This window comes from Oryctolagus cuniculus, chromosome 2 (assembly GCF_051225735.1).
Source record: "Oryctolagus cuniculus isolate XC-2025 breed Fujian yellow rabbit chromosome 2, ASM5122573v1, whole genome shotgun sequence".
NCBI classification, from domain to species: domain Eukaryota; kingdom Metazoa; phylum Chordata; class Mammalia; order Lagomorpha; family Leporidae; genus Oryctolagus; species Oryctolagus cuniculus.
In genome coordinates, this window is record NC_142868.1 from 74583220 (window position 1) to 74607039 (window position 23820).

Sequence of the window (23820 nt, forward strand, 5' to 3'; positions counted from 1 at the left end):
AGCTATAATTGGCATCGATAGGAGGGAGGTGTCTGTCCATGTTGAAACACTCAAAGAATTTAAAATGTGAGTGGCAGGGACTGGCTTTTCTCATAGTGTTTAAGGTGCCACTTAGAATACCCACGTATCTTATCAGAGTGCCTGGGTTGGAGTCCTGGTTCCGCTTGCATTTCCAGCTTCTGGCTCACATGCACCCTTGCAGGCAGCAGGTGATGGCTCAAATATCTGGATCTCTGACAACCATGTGAGAGCCCCATTTGGATTTCCCAGCTCTTTGCTTCAACCTGACCAGCCCCAGCCATGGTGGGCATTTGGGGAGTGAACCACTGGGTGCAAGATCCTTTCTCACTGTCTCTTTCAACTATAATATAAATAAAGAAAATTTTAAAATTTGAGTGGCATTAGGATTCAGAAGGAGGATAGGGCTGCAGGCATGAATTTGAGATTCATCTTTAAGCATGGTTAAAGGAACGTTAGTAGACTTTGCAAGGGGATGAATCTGGAGAGGGCTATGAGCAAAGAGCAGCAGATTGAAATTGGGGATTTTGGGCAGCAGGTATGAGCATCAGACTAGAGTGGTGTCAAAGGATAGAGAGTATACATGTTTCTCTGCTGACGGGAAACACTTGGTGGTGCAGGAAAGAGTTGGGAATCAGTGCAAAGACGATAAAAGTTTGGCAAATAAAACTTGGTGAGTAACAAAGATGAGATGAAGAAAGAATATTAATATAGCACCACCTGGTGTTAGGCCATAGGCATTTTTCAAAATGTTTTGATCAATTTTTTTTTCTTGTTTTAGTTGTTTTCAAATTTTCATCTATTTACATGTGTGTATTTTTTTCTGGTAGCCTAGTGTGTGCACAGACTAATTTGTTTTAATTAGCAATGGGAGGAGGGTCATATCTGTTTATTCTTTGATTTCAACTGTGCCAACAGCTTTGCTCATGTGATTTTCCTTGAGAGAAGATATATACCCTTCACAGGGTTATGTGAACTTCCAACTTCTCATATCCCAGTCGCCTTATCATCTCTACTCTTCTGCCCTGAGTGCAGACGATATACATGTGTCTCTAAAGCTTTCCTCTTTGAGCTGAAGTCACGTAAGGGGTGAATGCTTGTTTGGCTTTCTCACTCGGTTGATGGGGGAGAAGTTTGAGCTTACAAGCTTAAAGCTCTGAGCTTTAAAATGAATAGCAGTGGAAACTTTTTTTTTTTTTTTTGATATTCCAAGGAAAACCTGCATCCTTGAAAACGGCACAGCCCTCTTGGATGAACTTGCCTAGACCACTCCCCAAATCCAAAGCCTCTTTGAAGAGCTCGGTGCTACGGAAGGCAGGAAGCACCCACTCGGTTGCCAGCACCCACAGTGAGCAGAGCACTTACAGCAATAACTGTAAGTCCATCTCAGGTCTAACTTTGGGGTTGTTGATACAGTAGTTACAAGAAAAACAGCTGCACTACAAGATAAATGGTAGATGTTTTGTTTCTGTGCTTAGGGAAACATAGGCACGCTGTTTCCTGGGAATTGTTCTGAAAGTTTGGCAGGAAAACCAAATTCTTTGAAAAACATTCTCTCTTGAATGGGCAGTGAAACTGAAATCATTATGTGTCAAAAGCACCTGGTTTATTGTTGACACCTGGTATTATCTTTTGTATGAAGGATTCTGAAGTACATCGTTTGAAGAGGGGCTGTTTTGGGGTTGTTTAAGGTGAGAATAGCAGTCCAGGGCCTCGTGGAGCCCAGCTGGAAATCAGAGAAAAGATTATTTTAGTTTCACTTATTTTATAGCAGACTGCATTTTATAGACACACAACATTTCAAAATGTTCATTGGAAAAACAAAACTAAAAGTAAGTTTATTTTTGTGCAAAAAATTTTTGAAATCCTTACATAGTTTTTTCATTATATCATTTTTCATGTACTTTCTGAAGATTCTTTGTATATTTAGTAATCTTTTACTTTGCACGTTAGATTCAGTATAATATGACTAATATATTATAACTTCAAGCCCAATTCTAAATGATTTTATTTATTTATTTGAGAGAGTTACAGAGAGGTCTTTATTCTGCTGGTTTACTCCCCAAATGGCCAGAACGGCTGGAGCTGGGCTGATCCGATGCCAGAAGCCGGGAGCTTCTTCTGGGTCTCCCATGCTGGTGCAGGGGCCCAAACACTTGGACCATCTTCCACTGCTTTTCCAGGCCATAAGCAGGGAGCTGAATCAGAAGATGAGCAGCTGGGACACCAATCCAGCACCCATATGGGATGCCAGCCCTGCAGGCAGAGGTTTAACCTACTATGCCACAGTGCTGGCCCCTCTAAATGATTTTTTAAAGAATATTTCATTTATTTGAAAGGCAGAGTGACAGAAAGAGCTAGTTCACTCCTCAAATGGCTGCAACAGCTGGGGCTGGTCCAGGCCCAAGCCAGGAGCTCAAAACTCCCTTTTGGCCTCCCACTTGGATTGCAGAGGCCCAAGTATTAGGCCATCTTACTCTGCCATCCCAGGCACATGAGCAGGAAGCTCCATCAGAAGCGGACCAGTCAGGACTTGAACTGGTGCTTCAGTATCGTCTGTAAATGATGGCTTAACTCGCTACCCATGATGCTAGTTCCTGTAAATGATTTAAACTTTAAAATTAAAGTTTCAGCTAGTGCCAATTCTGTTTTGTTTGTATAAAATTGGTAAGTTATTTGAACTGTCCTTTTAATTGCAAAGATGTATTTGGACTAAGTACTTACCTCATTTTCTTCTCCTCAAATAATACATGAATTAATTCACATGGTTGTGAAGTCTCTGCCCTGCACAGCCACTGCAATAGGTGAGTGAGGGAAATGGCATACAGAGACATGGTGCTTATTTTAAGTAGTTACCATGACTAGAACACCACGCTGAACAGATACAAGCCTGTGGGTAGGAGAAGATGCGTGGTGGTTCTACTTTAGGGTCAGGAAAATTCCCCCTTTTAATTAGGAGACAGGTACAAAGTAGAGAAACGGTTATGGAATCCTCTGAATGTGGAGCAGTATTAGTTACCAGATGTTATTTGATTATTTTCGCCTTAATTGCTGCTGTTCCCCTGACTTCATATATGGAGTTACTGAGGCTCAGAGACGTTGTTACTCCTCCAAAGTCACATAGCCAGTACGTGATAGAATTGTTTATGGATGACAGGCACTGAATTAATGACTGAATTAATGAGCACACTTCTGACGGGTCATGGAGCAGCAGCAGCAGCAGCAGCCAGTCTCATGACAGTACAGCCTGCATACCGGCACGTTGAAACACTGGGATATGTTATTTAAATGGGATTATTACCTGCTTGCTGCTTGAATTTTGAAGTTGTGGCAAAAAGCAAAAAGGTTTGCTTATAGCAGCTAGTTCTCTTTGAATTTGCAAAAGTCATGCACATGTGGCAGGCCACACTTCTGGCTTTCTGTCCGGCAATGTACATTTAAAAATAAAACTGCCAAAAGCAGAGTCACCAACCTGCTCTGCAGGGAAGACCCTTGCCATGGACTTTGTGGCACTGGGAGCAGACACATCCTCTAGTGCTTTTGTGATCCGGTGCTGGCCGTCGCCAGCCATGTTAACTTGGCCACCGTCTCACTGCCGTGTCTGACACTCCTAAGGAGGTTGTAAAATGCCTTTGTCTGTGGCTTTTTGTTTTTCAACAAAGGGGTTTACCGTACACCCACTGAGCCTGTCTAGTAGCCAAGGGTCCGTGTTGTAGATTGAGCATTCAAATCAATGAGTCTCCTTCTCAGTTTGATTTGCTAGCTGGTGAAATCTGTTGTGTGTAGTGCCTTGGAGCTTACAGGTTTTTTTTTTTTTTTTCCCTCCCTCCATTCAAATTCACTAAGAGCAAGCATGAGGCATATGAGAGTGAACATGGCTGCAGTTTTTCCTGCATAAGCTTGCTCTGATCCTTTTAAATGACTATACCAGGAGGATTTCGCAGTTGTACAGAAACTGATATTTCTTCACAAATCTTCATCAATTCTACACTCACCCCGCCGCCTGGTTCAGAGAGGGACTATGATGCCACCTTATTGACACTGCTGGTCGTGGGATCCTACAGCCTTTGTATAATTCCTTTGTTAGCCACGTTTACTGGGAAAAGAAGTAGGTCAATGATTTCTGGTTTGATTCCTTTCTTTGTAAGCATGCTTAGATTTTTTCATTCAACAAATTCATTAATGATCTCTTCGTTGCTATTTTTGTAAATTGTACTTTATGTTAATTGTAGTATTTCTTGGGTATATTGATGTGTATTTAAGATGTAAAGTGCCGCTCCATACAACCATGCTTATTGTACTTTTCATGTATTTGGGAGCTCTTAACACAATTCAGCAGCATTGGCACTGTTCTTGGCAATGAAATTATCTTATCAAAGACTACTTGATGGTTTAATTTCTGATTAACTGACTAGCGTTTTTTTTTGTGTGTGTGTGTGTATGTAGCTTATAGTTGTGTGAGCTTTTCCTAGAAGTAAAATTGGAATATCACATCTTTGATTATTCTCCTCAATTGTAACTCCAAATATTAAACATACATATTTTTTAAAGGCTACCTCCAAATACAAAAAAATCATTTTCGAGTTGAAATCTACCTTCTTAGGATAATAAAGGGTCATGGTAGGGAATAACAGCCTTTGTTCAGCGTTGTGATCACATCAGTGCACACGCTGGAACTCTTTTTAGGGGTGTTGTTTTCTGGCTTTGTTTGCTTGTTTCTTCGTGATTGTTAGTGGCAACATTTAAGAACTGCTGAGACAGCACAGTGCTGTTGTAAAATTACTGTTTGGTTCTTGATATGTTGCGATGCAATTGAAATAGCATTGCCAAATGTTAAAATGACTGAATCGAGATATAGAAGACAATCATTTTTTCTTTTGGGGGAATTTTGGTAGATCCTTTGTGTGTGTCCTTTCAAGCATAGAAAATGTTCAAACATTGGTTTCCTTTTGGATAGTAGCATAAAGCATTGCAGAGTAGTTTCTGTACTAAATGCTCATTTATAAAGGTTAAACATGGTAAGACTTTAATATCTAACAGATACCCAACATCCAGGTTTTAAGCCCATTAAAGTAAATGGATAACAATGAACTCTATATGAGCACTATGAACCACTGTGTAATTTAGGTTTTCGGAGAGTATATAATTTTGCCACATTCCTAGGGATATCAAGTCCAAAGCTTCCTTCCTCTGCCTCTTTGGCCACAGAAATATATTTGTTTTTGAGAGAGGGGGAGAGAGCAAGTGAACTGACAAGGGAAAATGTAAGATACGCAAACCAAAGCTATTTGTCTCTGTTGGAAATAGGAGCTCAGCCGAGGCTGACTAAATAAAGAGCTGGAGCACTCCTTTCCTTCACCCTCGTAGCCAACCCTGGCTGAGTCCCAGATCCTCGGAGGCAGAGAGAAGGGCACTCAGCTCAGACCCATCCTGGTTCTCCTGCTAACACTGGAGAATTTGGACAAGGGCTGTGCTCTCTGAGACTCTTGATCCTCACCTGGGCTATCATCTGCTGCCTCTCAGGGTGTGAATTAGCAGGAAGCCAGAATAGGAGCAGATCTGGGACTTAAACCCTGGCACTCCAGTATGGGATGTGGGTGTCCCATGTGGCAGCTCAACTGCTGTGCCAAGTGTCTGCCCCACCTCTTTGATTTTCTTCACTGCAGTGGTGATGCCTAGTAATTTGGTGGGTGGGTGAGGGCTGTTTTGAAGGACCTACTTTTAGGTTTGTCCTTGCATAGCAGAAAAGATGTTAGCCTACCCACCAGCCCTGGTTAGTGAATAGGAATCTCTTGAAGGGCAGAGTTGCAGGTTTCTAGGCCTGCTTCCAGGTTAAGGGGAGAAGTCTTATGCTTGACTTGCCATGTCTGCCATAGATGGCTGAGAGATGAAAGACAGATGGTATGTATGAGGGCACTTCAAAAAGCTCATAGAAAATGGAATTAGAAGTTTATATTGGTGTAAAAAATGAACTCCATGCCTAATGTGGTATTTTGGAAAAGCTCGTGGAAATATGTATGAAGGAAAAAAGCTATACATGCATTTTTAAAATTTTTTTTTTTATTTTTTGACAGGCAGAGTGGACAGTGAGAGAGAGAGACAGAGAGAAAGGTCTTCCTTTTGCCGTTGGTTCACCCTCCAATGGCCGCCGCGGCCGGCGTGCTGTGGCCAGCGCACCGCGCTGATCCGATGGCAGGAGCCAGGTACTTCTCCTGGTCTCCCATGGGGTGCAGGGCCCAAGCACTTGGGCCATCCTCCACTGCACTCCCTGGCCACAGCACAGAGCTGGCCTGGAAGAGGGGCATTTGGGACAGAATCCGGCGCCCCGACCGGGACTAGAACCCGGTGTGCCGGCGCTGCAAGGCGGAGGATTAGTGAGCTGCAGCGCCAGCCAGTACATGCATTTCTAAGGATTTTTTGGTTCCAAAATAAACATTTTTAAAAAGATTTATTTATTTGTTTATTTGAAAGGTAGAGTGACAGGGAGGGAGAGACAGAAAGATTTATTCTGTCTGCCAGTTCACTCCCCAAATGACCATTATTACTGGAACTAGGCCAGGCCAAAACAAAGAACCTGGAACTCCATCTGTGTGTTCTACATGGGTGGCTGGGGCCCAAGCTCTTGGGCCATCATCCGCTGCCTCCTCAGGTGCGTTAGCAGGGAGATGGATAGGAAGCAGAGCAGCCTGTTCTTGAACCACACTCTGCTATGGAATGCTGGTATTGCAGGTAGCAGCTTAACCCATTGTGCCACAATGCAGCTTAACTTATCTTTGAATTCCATTTTCCTACAAACTCCTTGAAGTGCTCCATATTGCCACCCCTGCCTTACAAACATGTGAGTTCTTATACACTTCCAAATGGAACGTTTAGTTAGAGTATATTTTTAATCAGACCACTACTAATTTTGTCTTAATCTTTCTCTTGGGTCCCAGATTGAGTTGAGTGATTTTCCTTTTGGGATTTGAAAGCTTAGACTTCAGCAGTCATTTGATTTTAAGCCAGGTGGGCAGATGATCTAGCACAGTGGGGAGTGTGAAACTGATTCACAAAAAACTCAGGAAATGAACAGAATGTTGGTTCTGTGTATATATACATGATTTAATAAAGAAAACTAAAGCTAATTTTAACTACATGCTAGAATGTTGTATAAAAGGCTAATTTGCAAGTAAAAGTCTGGTACAATGTGTAGCCCTTTTCTGATAGGAAAATCTAATGCTTAAACATTTTGGAGCATATTGCTTCATGTTCTTTTTGGATTCAGTCATCAGTCTCTTATTTCATTTGAACCACACTTTGGCAATGGAGACATAAAAGTAAAGATTCTAAAGAATCTGCTATTCTAACATAATTAAGACAGATAAAATCACCCTTGTTACGTTGTTATGTTTGGTTCTAAGTGGCGTGCCAGAGCTGGCTGAGACCTCTTGATCCGGTGTGAAATTTCACATGTTGACCCCACAGACCAACTGTCACTGAGCGGTCATGCGCCCCTAGAACTCTGTTTGGGGTGACTCTGAGGATGCAGCTGGCCTTTTGTAGGATTAGGGCAGTCCCAGTGAGTGGGACCCCTGTGACAGCATATGGATCGTCTCCACACCTGATACTGAGATCCGCCCACTCCACCTAGAGGGCTGGAGCTGTGATTCAGCACAGCGAGGTGGTTGCGGAGCTAGCACCACAACTTGTGTCTCCTAGATGGCATTGCATTGCTTGTGACTGTTGGGCTTCTCTCGTATTACAGCTGTTGCCACTGAAGAGTTAATTGTGTGCATATAATAACTTTGGATGGAAGAAATTTGGGTATCAGGATATTCGATCAGCTGCCAAGTGAAGAACTGAAATAGAGGACATGAAAAATACTGAAGGGCACTCAAGTTGAGGTTTTCTTTCTTTCTTTCTTTCTTTTTCTTTTTTTTTTTTTTTTAAGATTTATTTCATTTACTTGTAAGGCAGAGTTAGACAAGGAGAGATCTTCCATCCACTGGTTCACTCCCCAAAAGGCGGCAATGTCCAGGGCTGGGCCAAGCTGAAGCCAGGAGCTTCATCTGGGTCTCCCACGTGGGTTCAGGGGCCCAAGCGCTTGGCCCATCTTCCGCTGCTTTCTCAGGCCATTAGCAGGGAGCTGGATTGGAAATGGAGCAGCCAGAATTCAAACTGGCACCCATATGGGATGCTGGTGTTACAGGTGGTGCTTAACCTGCTACACCACAGCGCCAGTCCCAGTTTGGGCTTTTCTGGAAAGCAGTGGTCCAGCCTGCAGTAGAGTGTTAGGGGAACTGAGACCAAAATACGTACGTGTTGGTCGTAAAAGCATGTTTAGCTCAGCAGGTGGTGCCATTGTTGGTGAGGTGGGAAGTGTGTCTAAGCCGTGATCATGAGAGCGTGGGAATATAGAGCATGTGTATGTACATAGCTTTACAAAGTTCACGGGAAAATGGAATTTGAAGATATATATATATATTTTTAAACGTACGTGTCTTTTTCTCAGAGTACATATTTTTATGAACTTTTTGAAGCCCCCTCATGTTTTCATGTAAATATACAAAAATGTGTGAAAATGTAAATGTGTGTGTGTGTCTGTACCCGAGACATTTTACCTTTGATGCATGGATTTTTACTCTGGTGTGTCATTGCACTGCTGCTGGATCTCATGTTGTGTTGAGCCTGAGGGGTGGCACAGAGACGGTTTGTTTCCAGGACAACAGGTCTTATTTCTGTGTGAGACGGAGCCCAGGGGCAGAGTATTGTGCCTTGTGAAAAATGTGTCCTTTGCTTTAGCAAGAAATCTCTTTATTGAGTTGTTTGTAAACTGAGGGTCTCTGTGTCTGAAGCTTAAAAAAGAAAAGCATGTGTTTAGAATCATACAATTTTATATTAGGTTTGTAAACTGAACTCATTGTTTAAAAATCTGAACAAGTGGTTTATTTTTTGTTTCAAGAAAATGACACAGAAGTCCAGATTGCTACAAGACATAATAAGACTATTATAGTATCATTCATTTCCTTTGTTGGATTTGACTCAGCAAAAGCTGAAATGCTGATTGAATCCCAATATCCATTTTATATGAAAATCTGAAAAATATCCTCTATGAAACTTTGCTTCTATCATTTTAAGTCTGAAGTCAGTCCTCATCTGCCCTTTAAAAAGTTATGTTGCATTTTATAGAAGTGAGGTCTTGGTACTGTCAATGCAGTAGCTTCCCATCAACTTTGGACAAAGCAACTCTCTAGGTTGTGGGGAAGGTGAAAATTGGAAAGGAGGATAGGAAATTGACAGAAGCTTGTCAGCAGGAGGGAAGGCTCCACGTGGATTTGACCTAGTATTAGAAATGTTATCTGGGCACAGGAAGAATTAACAGATGGCTCAGTGTACTGGGCCTACAGGGATCAAGGGAGAATAATAACGTGTCCTTCCAAGGTTTGAATGTGACATCTATGAACATTGGTGTAGGAGTTGGGATGGTTTAACCTGATGAAATTTTTCTAGCTGTATTTACGTTCATGTCTTTAAAAAAGGTAGGCATCTTACCTTTTGCTAGAAGTGTAGGGTAGGAAAGGAATTCGAAGTTGGTAATGATTTATGATACAAAGGTTGAGTATAAAAAGCAAGCTGAACGATTAGAATTGGATGCTGGAGATTTTTAGAAGCAAACAATAAAAGCCTATTTTACGCTGGTGGAGGGGGAGTTTTTATATGGAATGTAAGGTTTTTGTTTCAGTGAGGCCCCTTGTTTTTGCTTTGGAGCTAGACACCTTTGTTCCAGGGCAGGTGTTGCATCCTGACTCCTTACAGCAACCCCGGGGAATCAGCACCAGATCTCCTCCTTGTGGCCACCAGGGAGTTTGGACATCAGTGTGCTTGTACTGTGAAGCAGTTTGCTGCTGGTACCCTGTCGTGTCCTTATGGAGACAATTGCTCTTCCCGACTCCACCTCTGGCATAGTAGTTACATATCATTTATCTCCCAGCTTTTTTTTTTTTTTAATTTTAAGAGTTAAAGAGGGAGAGGGTCACACATACACACACACACACACACACACACAGAGTGCGCATGTACGATATCTTCCATGTGCTGGTTCATTTCCCAGATGGCTGCAATGGCCAGTGTTGGGCCAGGCTGAAGCCAGGAGCCAAGAACTTCTTTGGGGTCTCCCGCAGGGGTGGCAGGGGTCCAAGCACTTGGGCCATCTTCCCATGCTTTTCTTAGGCCATTAGCAGGGAGCTGGGTTAAAAGTGGAACAGCTGGGACTCAACCCATCAACCATATTGGATGCTGGTGTCATAGGCAGCGGCTTTACCCACCAAGCCACAATGCTGGCCTCTGTCTCCCAGATTTTATCTGGGGTGGAAGCTAACCCGGACAAGGTGCATCAGGGTAAACCTGGATGTAAGGCCACCCTTGTTACATCATTTCCTTCGTGTCCCTGAGCACATGAGCTACCATTGCCCTCCATATCTGCAAGTTTTTCGTCCCTGGACTCAACCAACCAGTGATTGGAAAATATGTGTATTTACACATATTTAAAAGTGTACATTTTTAAAATGTACATTTAAAAGTACATCTACACTGAACATGTATAGACTCTTTTCCTTGTTACTATTCTCTAAACAGTATGAATAGTTACATAACACTTACAGTGTATCAGGGATTATAAATCTAGAGATGCTGTGTAGATTACAGGCAAATACTGTGCCATTTTATATCAGGGATTTGAGCACCTGCAGATTTGGGTATTGGGTGGGGGGTGTCCTGCAATCAGTGCCCCTTGGGTGCACCAAGGAGCAATTGCACTAATTATGAGTCTTCAAGTTTGTGACACTGAGCAGTGCCTGGCATGGTATGGATGCTTAGTGTCTGTTGATTCGAGGAGGAAGAAATAAATGTGGAAGATGGATCTGTCTCTGTGAACTAAAATGTCCTTTTCTACTTTATTACAGCTGGTAATGCTGCTGCCATCAAGTATGAGGAGAAACCTCCCAAGCCAGCGTTTCAGAATGGCTCCTCAGGATCCTTGTATCTGAAGCCCTTGGTGCCCAGAGCTCATGTGCATTTGCTGAAGACTCCCCCAAAAGGTATGGCCCTCACCGTGGGAAGAGGAGTGAGGCATTTAAAGTCTGGTTTAGAGGAAAATAAGTTTTGACAGTTAATTTATGATATGTTTAATAGTTCTTTCTAAAAGTCTGAAGGCTGGGGTTGTGGTGCAGTTGACAGAATGCTTGCTGGTTTGAGTTGCAGCCATTCCATTTCCAATCCAGCTCCCTGCTAGTACATCTGGGGAAGCAGCAGAAGATGACCCAGGTACTTGGGCTCCTGGCACCCATGTGGGACACTTGAATGGAGTTCTGGGCTCCTACCTCTGTACTGATCCTGCCATTTCCCCAAATATTCTTTTACTTGCTTTATATTTCCTTTGTACTTTTAATTGGAAGATTTTCTGCCTTTACATTCTTTCATAATGATGGCTATCCTTCTGTGTTTAGCATCTTTTTTAAGACTGGACAAGTGATGACAAATTCTTTGAATTTCTGTTCATTATGGAAGGTCTTTGTCACTTTTCATTCATGAGAGCTTTGCAAGGTATGGTATGCTGGGTAGATATTTTTTTCTCTTAAGACTTGGACTAATCTCTCCATTCTGTCCCAGCCTGTAGGGTTTCTGATGAGAAATCATTTGTCAATCCAATTGCAGATTCTCTGAAGGTAATCTGGTGTTTCTCTCATGCACATTTTAGAATCTTTTCTTTATGTTTTACTGTTGAAAGTTTGACTATAATGTGTCATGGTGAGAATCTTCTCTGGTCATGTCTAGATTCATTTCTTTTGTGCTTCCTGTACTTGGATAGCCCTATCTTTCTCCAAATTACGGAAGTTTTCTGTTGTTATTTCACTGAACAGGCCTTCTAATCCATTCTCTTTCCACACCTTCAGGAAATCCTAAGACATGTATGTTAGGTCGTTTGATTGTATCCCATAAATATTGAACACTAATTTTTCCTCTTTGTGTGTGTCTGTTTCCAAAGATTTGTCTTCTAGCTTGGATATTCTTTCTTCTGCCATACCAGCTCTGTTGTTAAATTTCCACTGTATTTTTTATTTGACATATTGAATTCCTCATTTCTAATACTTTAGTTTGATTTATCTTTAGTATCTCTATCTCTCGGCAAAATTTTTCACCCAGATCATGTTTGGATTTCCTTAACTCATTATTTGCTTCTCTGTGTTTGGAGTAATCTTATGGTCATTCTTTTGAATTCTTTTTCAGGCATTTCATCAATGTCTTCATCTTCACATTCTTTTTTTTTTTTTTGACAGGCAGAGTGGAAAGTGAGATAGAGACAGAGAGAAAGGTCTTCCTTTGCCGTTGGTTCACTCCCCAATGGCCGCTCTGGCTGGCATGCTGCGGCCGGCGCACCGCGCTGATCCGAAGGCAGGAGCCAGGTGCTTCTCCTGGTCTCCCATGGGTGCAGGGCCCAAGCACTTGGGCCATCCTCCACTGCACTCCCGGGTCACAGTAGAGAGCTGGACTGGAAGAGGAGTGACCAGGACAGAATCTGGTGCCCCAACCGGGACTAGAACCTGGGGTGCTGGCACCGCAGGTGGAGGATTAGCCTAGTGAGCCGCAGCGCCGGCCCACATTCTATTTTTTTAAAAGATTTATTTATTTATTTGAAAGAATTACACACACACACACACACACACACACAGAGAGAGGTCTTCCATCCGCTGGTTCACTCCCCAAATAGCCACAACAGCTGGAGCTGTGCCGATCCGGAGCCAAGAGCCAGGAGCTTCTTCCTGGTCTCCCACGCGCGTGCAGGGGCCCAAGGACCTGGGCCATCTTCTCCTGTTTTCCCAGGCCATAGCAGAGAGCAGGATTGGAAGTGGAGCAGTTGCGACTAGAACCGGCACCCATATGGGATGCCAGCGCTTCAGGCCAGGGCGTTAACCCACTGCGCCACAGTGCCGTCCCCTGTCTTCACATTCTAATATCGAAGTGTTGTGTTTCATTGAAGTCATCTTATCTTCCTTGTTCAAGTTTCTTCTATTTCTGTTTGTTCTTAGGCATATGTAGGTGGGAATACTTGTTGGTTTTCTCCTCTGATGGCTGTTATCTTTGAAACATGCCTCTGTGGCGCAGTGGAGGGTCTGCTCTGTCAGTGGCTATCTGGAGGTGTGTGCTTTATGGGGCCAGGGAGCTCTGGTCAGGGCTGGAGGGTGAGGCAGGAGTCTAGGGTGATCCCCAAGCTGGGCGAGGCAGATCTCCTCTGCTGTCAGCAGGAGTGAGGGTCAGATCACATCCACTGGTGTGATCACAGCCTCACCTGTATGCTGTGATCAGTGCCTGGGATAAGCCCACAGTGGCTACAGACCCTACTCATGCAGACGCAGGGACCACACAAAGCATCTGCGTGGTCCTCAGTGTGAGCACAGAACCGTCTGCAGTGCTCCCACCTACTGGCTCACTCCCCAAATGCCTACCACTGGCCAAAGATGAAGCTGGAAGTTGGGAACTTAATCATAGTCTTCAAAATACGTGACAGGAACATGGCTTCCTGAGCCCTCACCTGCTGCCTCCTGGGGTGCTCATTATTAAGAAGCTGGGATTCGTTAGAGCTGGGACTTTGACTCAGGCCCTCTGATATGGGATGTGAGTGTCTGAACTGGCCTTTTAACCACAAGTCTAAATGCCTGCCCTGAGATTCATTTGTGTTAGAGAATTTGGAAAACACAGAAACACAGAGGTCTTCCTTAATTCCATCAACCACCGATTCCTGTTGCATTTTCTTCCAGTTTTTCTCTTCTACATATATTAATGGTGTTATTTTTGTTTCAGTAAAACTGGGTTTATAGTGTCTACACTGAATGGTGCCTTGCTTTATATTAATTTATAGTACATCATGAGTTCTTCACTTTAAGTGGATATACAGTTGTCCAGTTTATGTTGGACACTTTCTTTTACTGGGACACAAAGTCTTTAAATGTGAATCCTGGATGATTTCAGATTTTTATTACTTGCACAAGATATTCACGAAATAGAAATTGTTGCAAACCTCTCTGAAACTGCTAGTCTGTGTTACAAAATAGCTTCCCAAAAAAGGCGTGACTCTCTCAGCAGTGTGTGTGCAAGCATCTGTGTGCACATAGGAAGGATCACGTGGTGACTTGAAACTAATCACCTAGTGAATGTTGAGCCATACTTTTTCTTTGTACTGAATTGAAGAGAAAATAGGCATAAATACGAGGGGAAAGATTCTTCCGTGTGCGAGCAGGCTCTCAGTTATCTGACATTTCCAGTGAGTGTCTGAGGCATCAAGTGACCCCTGCTTGACTTCAGGATGTGGCACTGAGGTGTGTTGATAAAGCCCCATAAATCCACACAATAGCTTCTGAAAGTGAATGCTGCCTAACTTTGATACCAAGGCGATTTCAGAGAATGAGAACTTAGAGGTTTCTCTGATAAATCTGTAGAACTGGGAACTCCAGTATTCCAAAACGCCTCACTATTGAATTTGTAAGATATTGTATCACAAAGGTTTTTCTTGAGTGGGAATCAACCCTTTCCCATTATAATGGCCACATATTTCAAGAGGTTATCATCTCTGTGAAATTCCACAGGTAGAACGTGACAACTGTCCCAGGGAGGGCTCTGCAGGTGATGCTGTGCTACAATGATGGCTTCATGTCTAGGAGGGGCACTCCTTACAGCTCTATCTGTTACCACTCCCAATTGTGTTTTATGACCTATCAATTTGGGGAAAAAGATTAAGCTGCTTTTCCTTCATACCTGAATAGAAGTTCCTCATTTTGGAAAATACACACTGGAGTCCATCTTCATAGAATCTGGCCCATTTGCTCTGTCAGCAGTGCAGTTGCATCATGCACTTAATAAATGTGGGAATTTGATACTGTTGCAATTGGACTTGACTTAAAATTCCATCCTCTGTTGCGTGCTCAGGTTTGAGTTCGAGCTCCACTCCTGAGTCAGGCTTTCTGCTAATTCACACTGTGGAAGCAGCAGTGATGGCTCGAGTATAATTGAGTTTTTGCCAACTATGTAGGAGACCCAGATTGAATTCCCAGATTGGGCCTGGCCCAGTCTTGGCTGTTATGAGCGCTTGAATGATTCAGTGAATGGGAGCGCTCTCTGTACCTGTCTTCTTTCTATCTCTCTGCCTTTCAAATGGGGAGGTGCTGGGGGTAGGAGGGCTAAGCTGATAACATCTCAATGGTGGTTCTTAATAAGAACTTAAATTTTAGACACTAATGGATTTTTAAAAGATTTATTTACTGGGGCCGGTGCTTTGGCGCAGCGGGTTAACACCCTGGCTTAAAGTGCCGGCATCCCATGTGGGCGCTGGTTCAAGATCCAGCTGCTCTACTTCTGATCTAGCTCTCTGCTATGGCCTGGGAAAGCAGTAAGAAGATGTCCCAAATCCTTGGGCCCCTGCACCCGTGAGGGAGATGGGAAGAAGCTCCTGGCTCCTGGCTTCGAATCGGTGCAGCTCTGGCCATTATGGCCAACTGGGGAGTGAACCATCAGATGGAAGACCTCTCTTTCTCTCTGCTTCTCCTCTCTCTGTGTAACTCTTTCAAATAAGTAAATAAATCTTCATTTAAAAGAGTTAGAGAAGGAGAGGCAGAGGGAGAAAGTGAGAGAGAGATATCTTTCATCCTCTGGTTCACTCCCCAAATGGCTACAACGGTCATGGCTGTGCCAGGCCAAAACCAGGGGCTTCTTCCAGGTTTCCCTCATGGATCCAGGGGCCTAAGCACTAGGGCTGTAGTACACTGCTTTCACAGGTGCATTAGCAGGGAGCTAGATCAGATGTGGAGCAGCCAGATCTCAAACTAGCGCCCATATGTGATGCTTGTGCTGCAGACAGTGGCTTTAGCTGCTATGCCACAGCACCAGCTCCATGAATACTATTTTTGACAATAAACAAACATATGTAAAATGGGTTTAAATAGTTTTCTTTATTTTCATTTTTTTTATTTGAAAGGGGGGGGAGAGAGAGCGAGCGAGAGAGCTAGCTTCTATCCACTGGTTAACTCCCCAAAAAATGCCCACAAAAGCCAGAGATGTGCCAGGCTGAAGCTAGGAACCCCAAAATCCATTTGACTCTCCAATGTGGGTGGTAGGGACCCAGGTTTTTTTAAGATTTATTTGAAATGCAGAACTAGACAAAGAAACAGATCTTCATCCTCTGGTTCACTCCCCAAATAGCTGCAATGGCTGGGGCTGGGCCAGGCGGAAGCCAGGAACCAGGAGGGCCCAAGTACTTGGACCATCTGCTGCTGCTTTCCCAGGTGCATTAGCAGGGAGTTGGATTGGAAATGGAACAGCTGGAACTCAAATCAGTGCTCTACTGGGATTCTGGCTGTGCCATAGCGCTGGCCCTGGAACCCACGTTCTGAGTTTTCTCCTGCTCCCTTCCAGGGAGTGTGTTAGTAGGAGGCAGAGGGGAGAGGACTTGAACTCAGGCGCCACAGTATGAAACACAGGAGTCCCAAGCAGTGACTGAGCTGCTGCGCCAAACATCTGCCCCAACTTGTTTGTGCTTGTATGATGCTTCAAGTAAAACACTGATTTATATATTTTACATGTATTTCTTTTATATTTTAGGTCCTTCAAGGAAAAATCTATTTACAGCTTTTAATGTGGGTGAGTGAACCACTTTCATTATGGATGGGGAAAATAATCTTGCTTTTTTTAAAGTTGTTTTGTTATGAAAAGTAATTAAATCCATTTATAGTGATATGCTTAACAGAATTGTAGATTTGAAGTACAAACATAACATCACATAGGACAGCATGACACTAAAATTTGGTGAGCCTGATGGACCAACCATGTGATGATTGAAAGAACATTTGGTTAATAATGGATAATTTTAGGCTTTTAGGAAATAATTTTCTAATGTGGTCTAGCTGAAATGGAAAACATTCTTTCCCCAATATAAATATTGCTTTAAAAATGGAATCACTTTAAATGCTAAGTATGTCTCAAGATCTGATTTTAACAGCTTTTTATAGTTCAATGACTTTGATTTTCCTGTTTATTTTTTGCACATCCACTAGATATCCTCATATTTCTCTGAGACAGCCAGAAGCTTTGTTTGAATCAGAGCTGAGAATCAAAAGTCTTCTCTCTGAAGAAGCCATAGATTTTCACAAAATGTATTGACAATAGCTCTTATACTTTATATACTTATGTAGCTGATCAGGTCTCCCCCCTCCACACACACACACACACACACACACACACACACACACACACACAACCTGCATTCTCTTATTTTATACACAGTGGTAAGATAGGTATGCAGCTTCGAAGTCTACTGCAGATTAGAAGGGCAAACCAGAAGAACAAAAGATACTATTGCAACACAGGGACTGTGACGGGACAAGTGTAAAGGATACAGTTGTGAACCCAAAATGAGCAAGGGCCTGGTCTTCATGGAGCTTACAGAATGGTTAAGAAATTGTACAGATAAGCAGAAACCACAGTTGCAGTGAGTTCTGGGAGGGGAGGCTACATGTTTCTAGAAGAGGTCTGAGTTGTAGAATATGATCTGGTGATGGAAACCTGGGCAGGGGTAGACATCTGTGAGCCTCCTATGTAAATAAGTTAGGGGAACATTGTGGCATAGCGGGTTAAACCACTGCCTGCGATGCTGGCATTCATATGGGCACCAGTTCAAGTCCCAGCTACTCTACTTCCCATCCAGCTCCCTGCTAATGATGTGGGAAAAGCAGCAGAAGATGGCCCAAGTGCTTGGGCTCCTGCTGCCTACATGGGAGTCTGGATGAAGCTCCTGGTTTTGGCTTGGTTCAATCCTGGCCATTGCAACCACTTGAGGAGTGGGCCAGTGGATGGAGGATCTCTGTGTGTCTCCCTCTCTCTGTAACTGTGATTTTCAAATAAATAAATAGAGCTGAAAGATACACAGGTAGGGTAGAGAGCGCTCTTATGATACCTTAGATACTCTCTCCCGTGTGCTGTTTTCTCAGTAGGACAGGACCTGTGAGTGAATTACATCAAAATCATAGGCTCTTCAAGCTGGAGAAGACTTGGTCGTGCAGAATGATTTCAATCCTAATGGTGCGCAGTGACCCAAGTGTGGATGTTGTACACAGTTACTGAAGCTTTTCTAATGTCAAAAGGCAAGAGGAGTGCTGCCATGCATCTGGAGGCGTGGTCTAGCTTTAGTTTTCCAGCACTGCCTCATCCTCAAGACAAAAGGACATCTCGTGTTCTGTAGACTGACTGCAGAGTGTGTGTTAGAAGATCAGTTCATCATGATCAGGAGCTGGATCATATGGTAGCTCTACATTTAGAAGTCTGAGAAACTTCCAGACTCTCTTGAGAGTGACTGCACCATTTTAGGTTTCCACAAGCAGTATGTTAGGGGTCCAATTTCTGTAGATTCTTGACCATCTGCTTTTGTCTGCCTCTGATGGTTGCCAACCTACAGAGTAGGACGTGGTACCAGTTTTGGTTTCAGTGTGCGTCCCCTGCTTGCTGTGGATGTTAAGCATGCTTTTTGTCCATGCTTATGTCTACTTTGGAGAAATCTCCGATCAAATCCTGTGATTTGGGTTATTTGTGTTATTGTTGAATTTTAGGAGTTCTTTATATATTTTGGCTATTAGACACTTAGCAGAAATATAATTTGTAAATATTCCATTTGGTAGGCTGTATTTTCACTTTCTTGATAGTGTCCTTTGAAGCATAGATGTTTTCAATGCCTAGTTGATTTTATTTATCTTGTGTTGCTTAAACTGCTGCTGTTGTATCTCAGGAAGATGGCTTGATACAAGTTTATAAATATTTATATCTATGTTTTCCTTTAGTATTTTTATATTTAACTCTTAGATCTATGATCCATTTTTAGTTAATTTTTTATATGGAGTGAGTTAGGGGGTCCAACTTCATTATTTTGCATTTAAACATCCAGATATGAAAAACCCTGTTCTTTCCATTGAAATATCTTGGCACTTTTGTCAAAAGCAGTTAAGTATGAATGTGAAGATTCAGTTCTGGACTCTAAATTGTGCTCCATGCGTGTCTGTGTGTCTCTTTGCCAATATGATGAGACTGTCTTGATTGTGTGGTATACTAAGTTTTGAAATGAGGAAGTGTGAGTCAGGTTTATTTATATTGTTTTGGCTCTTCTGAGTCTCTTGAATTAGGATCAGCTTGTTTACTTCTTTATAGAAGTCAATTGAAATATTGGTAGAGATGGGTTTATGAAGTATTGCTGTCCTAACAATATCAAGTATTCTTATCCATGAATATAATTTGCCTTCCCATTTATTGAGGTATTCTTTAATTCCTTTCCACTATCTTGTATGGTTTTCAAACTACAAGGTTGGAACATTTTTTTGTTACGTGCTATTTCTTTTGTGTGATTGTCCTATGCTTTGGAAATCATCATGAATACTGGTCACAGTGAAGTGACAGAGTAAGTAAATATAATAAGCCTATTCTAATCTATATTAAATATGAAACATTAATTTATATATCTGGTTTTAATCATGTGAAAAATTATGAAATACATTTCTCTAACAAGCATAGTAAATAATAATAATAAATATATATCTCCTGGGGCTGGCACTGTGGCATAGCAGGTAAAGCTGCCACCTGCAGTGCTGGCATCCCATATGGGTACTGGTTCAAGTCCTGTTAGCGCCACTTCCGATCCAGTTCTTTGCTATGGCCTGGGAAAGCAGTGGAAGATGGCTCAAATTCTTGGGCCTCTGCAGCCACCTGGAAGACCCAAAAGAAGCTCCTGGCTCCTGGCTTTGGATGGGCCCAGCTCTGGCCCTTGTAGCCATCTGGGGAGTGAACCAGCAGATGGAAGACCTCTTTCTGTCTCTTTGCCTCTCTGTAACTCTGCCTTTCAATAAATAAATCTTAAAATATATATGTAATATATCCTTAATCTATTATAGAGAAAAGCTGTAGTATTAGGTCCTTTTCCTTGTTAGGTTGTTGGACTGATGTCACCTTATTTCAATGACTTTTGACAGGTAAAGTTAACAGATTGGCAAACTAATTCCTGATTAAGTCCAAATCATATCTTGAGTTTGGCGAAATTTGTTTTTAAGTTTTATTGGCCAGCGCCATGGCTCAATAGGCTAATCCTCCGCCTGCGGCACCGGCACACCGGGTTCTAGTCCCGGTCGGGGCGCCGGATTCTGTCCCGGTTGCCCCTCTTCCAGGCCAGCTCTCTGCTGTGGCCAGGGAGTGCAATGGAGGATGGCCCAAGTGCTTGGGCCCTGCACCCCATGGGAGACCAGGATATGTACCTGGCTCCTGCCATCGGATCAGTGTGGTGCGCTGGCCACGGCGGCCATTGGAGGGTGAACCAACAGCAAGGGAAGACCTTTCTCTCTGTCTCTCTTTCTCATTGTCCACTCTGCCTGTCAAAAAAAAAAAAAATTTATTTATGTAAAGAATTACAGAGAGAGGGAGAGACAGAGATAGATGCTCTACAATCTGCTGTTTCATTCCCCAAATGGCTACAAAAGCAGGTGGAAGCTGGGAGCCTGGACCTCCATCCAGGTCTCCCACATCAGTGAATGGGCCCAAGGACTTAGACCATCTCCTGCTGCCTTTACAGGCACATTAGCAGGGAGCTGGACCTGAGGTGGATCACCCAGGACTCAAACCATCACGCGGGCCGGCGCCACGGCTCGCTAGGCTAATCCTCCACCTTGCGGCGCCGGCACACCGGGTTCTAGTCCCGGTCGGGGCGCCGGATTCTGTCCCGGTTGCCCCTCTTCCAGGCCAGCTCTCTGCTGTGGCCAGGGAGTGCAGTGGAGGATGGTCAAGTGCTTGGGCCCTGCACCCCATGGGAGACCAGGAGAAGCACCTAGCTCCTGCCTTCGGATCAGCGCGGTGCGCTGGCCGCAGCACGCCAGCCGTGGCGGCCATTGGAGGGTAAACCAACAGCAGAAGGAAGACCTTTCTCTCTGTCTCTCTCTCTCACTGTCCACTCTACCTGTCAAAAAAATAAAAAAAACCATCACCCACACGGGATGCCAGCATTGCAGGTGGTGGCTTAACCCACTGTGCCACAATACCGGCCTTTTGGCAAAACTTTTAACCACTTAGTAGAAGTAGATTATATGGCAGAGTTTTAAAATGCCTGTCCCCATTAACCACTTATATCTTTAGCATAATTTTCATCAGTGTCCTGGTATTTGCAGTGGAAAAGAATATATTTAAGGAGTCAACACTGTAGTTTAATCTAGATTATGTAGTATATACGCATATTTTCCCAAAAACTTAAGTCTAGCTATCCTAGATGCTTCTATGTGACAGTTGGTTATTATCATGACTCAAGACAAACCTTGTTGTAAGGTTCCACATGAGGACGAGCCATATGTGTTAGATCTTGGAAGAACAGCTTTGATGCTAAGAAATAGCATCCAGATAGCCAGTGACCTGGGGTGAATCAGTGAAGCTCCAGGCTTCTCGTCTATGTAATTGACAATCCTGTTCTCCAGTGTTTCTCCCCACTTTGATATTCTGTGACTGCAAATCACCTTGACTTTCCTTGCATTCTGCTGGCCAACAGTCATAATTTAGATGAAGACACTGCCTCCACATGCAAACATGTCTTCCTCTGAGCAGTAAGTTTAAATCATTACACTACGGCTGTGAGGTCATTTTACATCTTCAAAAGCAGCTTAGAGTGGTAAAGATTACACGTTTACCAACTTCATATCCTTTGGTTTTGTTAAGATTGTCACTTTTAATTATAGCAGTTTGCTAAATTCCAAAAAGCTTAGTATGTAGAGGCTCACAAAACACCCCTTAAGTTTTTGTTAAAAAAAATTTGTGATGACTTTATACCCTATTTTGTCATATTTTAAAAGCCTGTCATATTTGGCTTATGCAGTAACACTTAACTGCCACTTTTGCACTAGGTGCTTCTGCAGTATATTCACAGATGATCCTATGATGAGCATCTTTAAAATTAGCACTTTCCAAAGTTACTTGTGACAGATTGCTTAAATAGTACCAGTAAATCAAAACAAATGCATATTTATAGTTACATCACTCAAGTAACCAACTTGTTTGCCAAAAGCTTTCTGTCAGTCCGTGCTATAATTGATAACATAAAGAGTGCTGGCTTCCCCAGGTCCTGGTCAACATTGGATATTGCCTTTAAAATATCTTGACTAACAGAATAATCAAAAGTAGTTCATCGTTGTTTTGCTTTAACATTTAGTCAATTATATTTGAAGGAAATTCTATTGATGTCATAAGACAGTGAAGCAGCAGGAAGAAAATGGGATTTAGAGGCATTGGGTGTTGGTTTGAGTCTTGGTCTTTCCATTTTCTATTTGTGGCCTGACCTTGGGCTATTTGCTAAGCCTCTCCATGTCTCAGATTTCTCACTTGGCAGTACGGGATTGTCTGTGGAGTAATTCCCTGTATGGGAATATTTTTGACATCATAGAATTGTTGCATGAGCTTCTCCAGTGGTAGCTTCTTTTGCTGCTGTGGATGGTGACAAGGACAAGCCTTTCCATTGCTATCACTCTTCTGTGGCTTATTTGTAGTTCTTTTCCAGGTTGTTGAGTTATTTTAAATCGTTAAAGCAAGCAGGAAAGACAACTTTACATCAAGAACTATCCTATGGGGTCTAGCTGTTGTAATTTGTTTAAAGGTTATGATCTTGCAAGATTCTGGTCAAGTTTAACTCCAGCTAAAACTCGGCTCACTATGTGTAAGGAAGATCACACACACACACACACACACACACACACACTACAGCCTGCTATTATTACCTCTGTTCTACCACACATTAAAGCTGGGTGGGATGCCAGAGGCATCAGAGTTGTATTCAGCCAGCCCCTGATTGTGTTACCCAAGCTCAGCAGTCTCGGGTGCCACAGTGTCTGCCCTTCCCTGGCTGTGTAGTAGGGACAGCTCAGGAGAGCAGGACGCCTCTCTGCTCCCCTCTCCTCCAAGTGCTGCCAAATGGTTGAGAGATGCTCTGATGAGGCACTGCTGGTGTGGCCAGGTTCCTCTCCGGTGAGAGCAGAGATGAGGCCTTCATTGTTAGGATTTTTGTGACATTCCTCTTGTACTTAAAAATAAATGCTATTTTGATTTGTGGTAAATTTGGTGTTTGATGTAGGAGGTGAGGGGGATGGATCATGAAGTTAATCTTGTTGGGACAATGGCTACCTTTTTAGCAGGAGCCAGATCTCTTTTTCAAACACTGGGTATGGATGTATTCCAGATGGATTCATTTTGAACCCAAAACCTAAAATAAGAATACTAAGACTATAGATTTGAGTGTAAAAGAGCTTCCCAGGAACACTGTATAATATATGACAAGAGAAGTTTCAACAAGAAAAGTTTTAAGCTTACTTTTTGTCAAAATCATGAGAAACTCGTGAGTAAAGAATGGACTGGGACAGCATCAATAAATACTGTAGATGGAGTGCTCTCAGATCAGCACGGCAAAGATAACTCCACAAAGGAAACCAAATGGACACCGGCCCCCAGGAGATCCACAGATCCAGTGCATCATGAACCTGATGGCATTTTTCACAGAAACAGAAAAATCAACCCCAATGATCACGTTGAACTACAAAGGATCCCCACAGTACAAAATAGTCTTGAGAAAGAAGAACAAATCTGGAGTCATCACAATTGCTAGTTTCCAATTATGTCACAAAGTTATGGTAATTAAAACACTATGGTACTGGCATAAGCATAGGACTGTAAAGAAAAAGGGAATAGAAGAGCCTAGAAATAAATGCCCGCATACTTAGT

The 23820-nt window shown here is 42.9% G+C and overlaps 1 protein-coding gene across 7 annotated transcripts in view; it reads left to right on the top strand.

The window, feature by feature from the left end:
- Positions 1–23820, top strand: part of MTUS1 (microtubule associated scaffold protein 1) — a 163580-nt gene that overhangs the window by 80140 nt on the left and 59620 nt on the right. For 5 of the 7 annotated variants that reach the window (XM_070068467.2, XM_089325863.1, XM_051842585.3 and 2 more), the window contains 3 exons: positions 1232–1393; positions 10959–11093; positions 16645–16683. In XM_070068467.2, the coding sequence (XP_069924568.2) occupies positions 1232–1393; positions 10959–11093; positions 16645–16683 (336 nt within the window). Of the gene's footprint in view, positions 1–1231; positions 1394–3819; positions 4127–10958; positions 11094–16644; positions 16684–23820 lie in introns of those variants that run through there. The other 2 variants (XM_008251076.5, XM_051842586.3) reach the window with 2 other exon arrangements.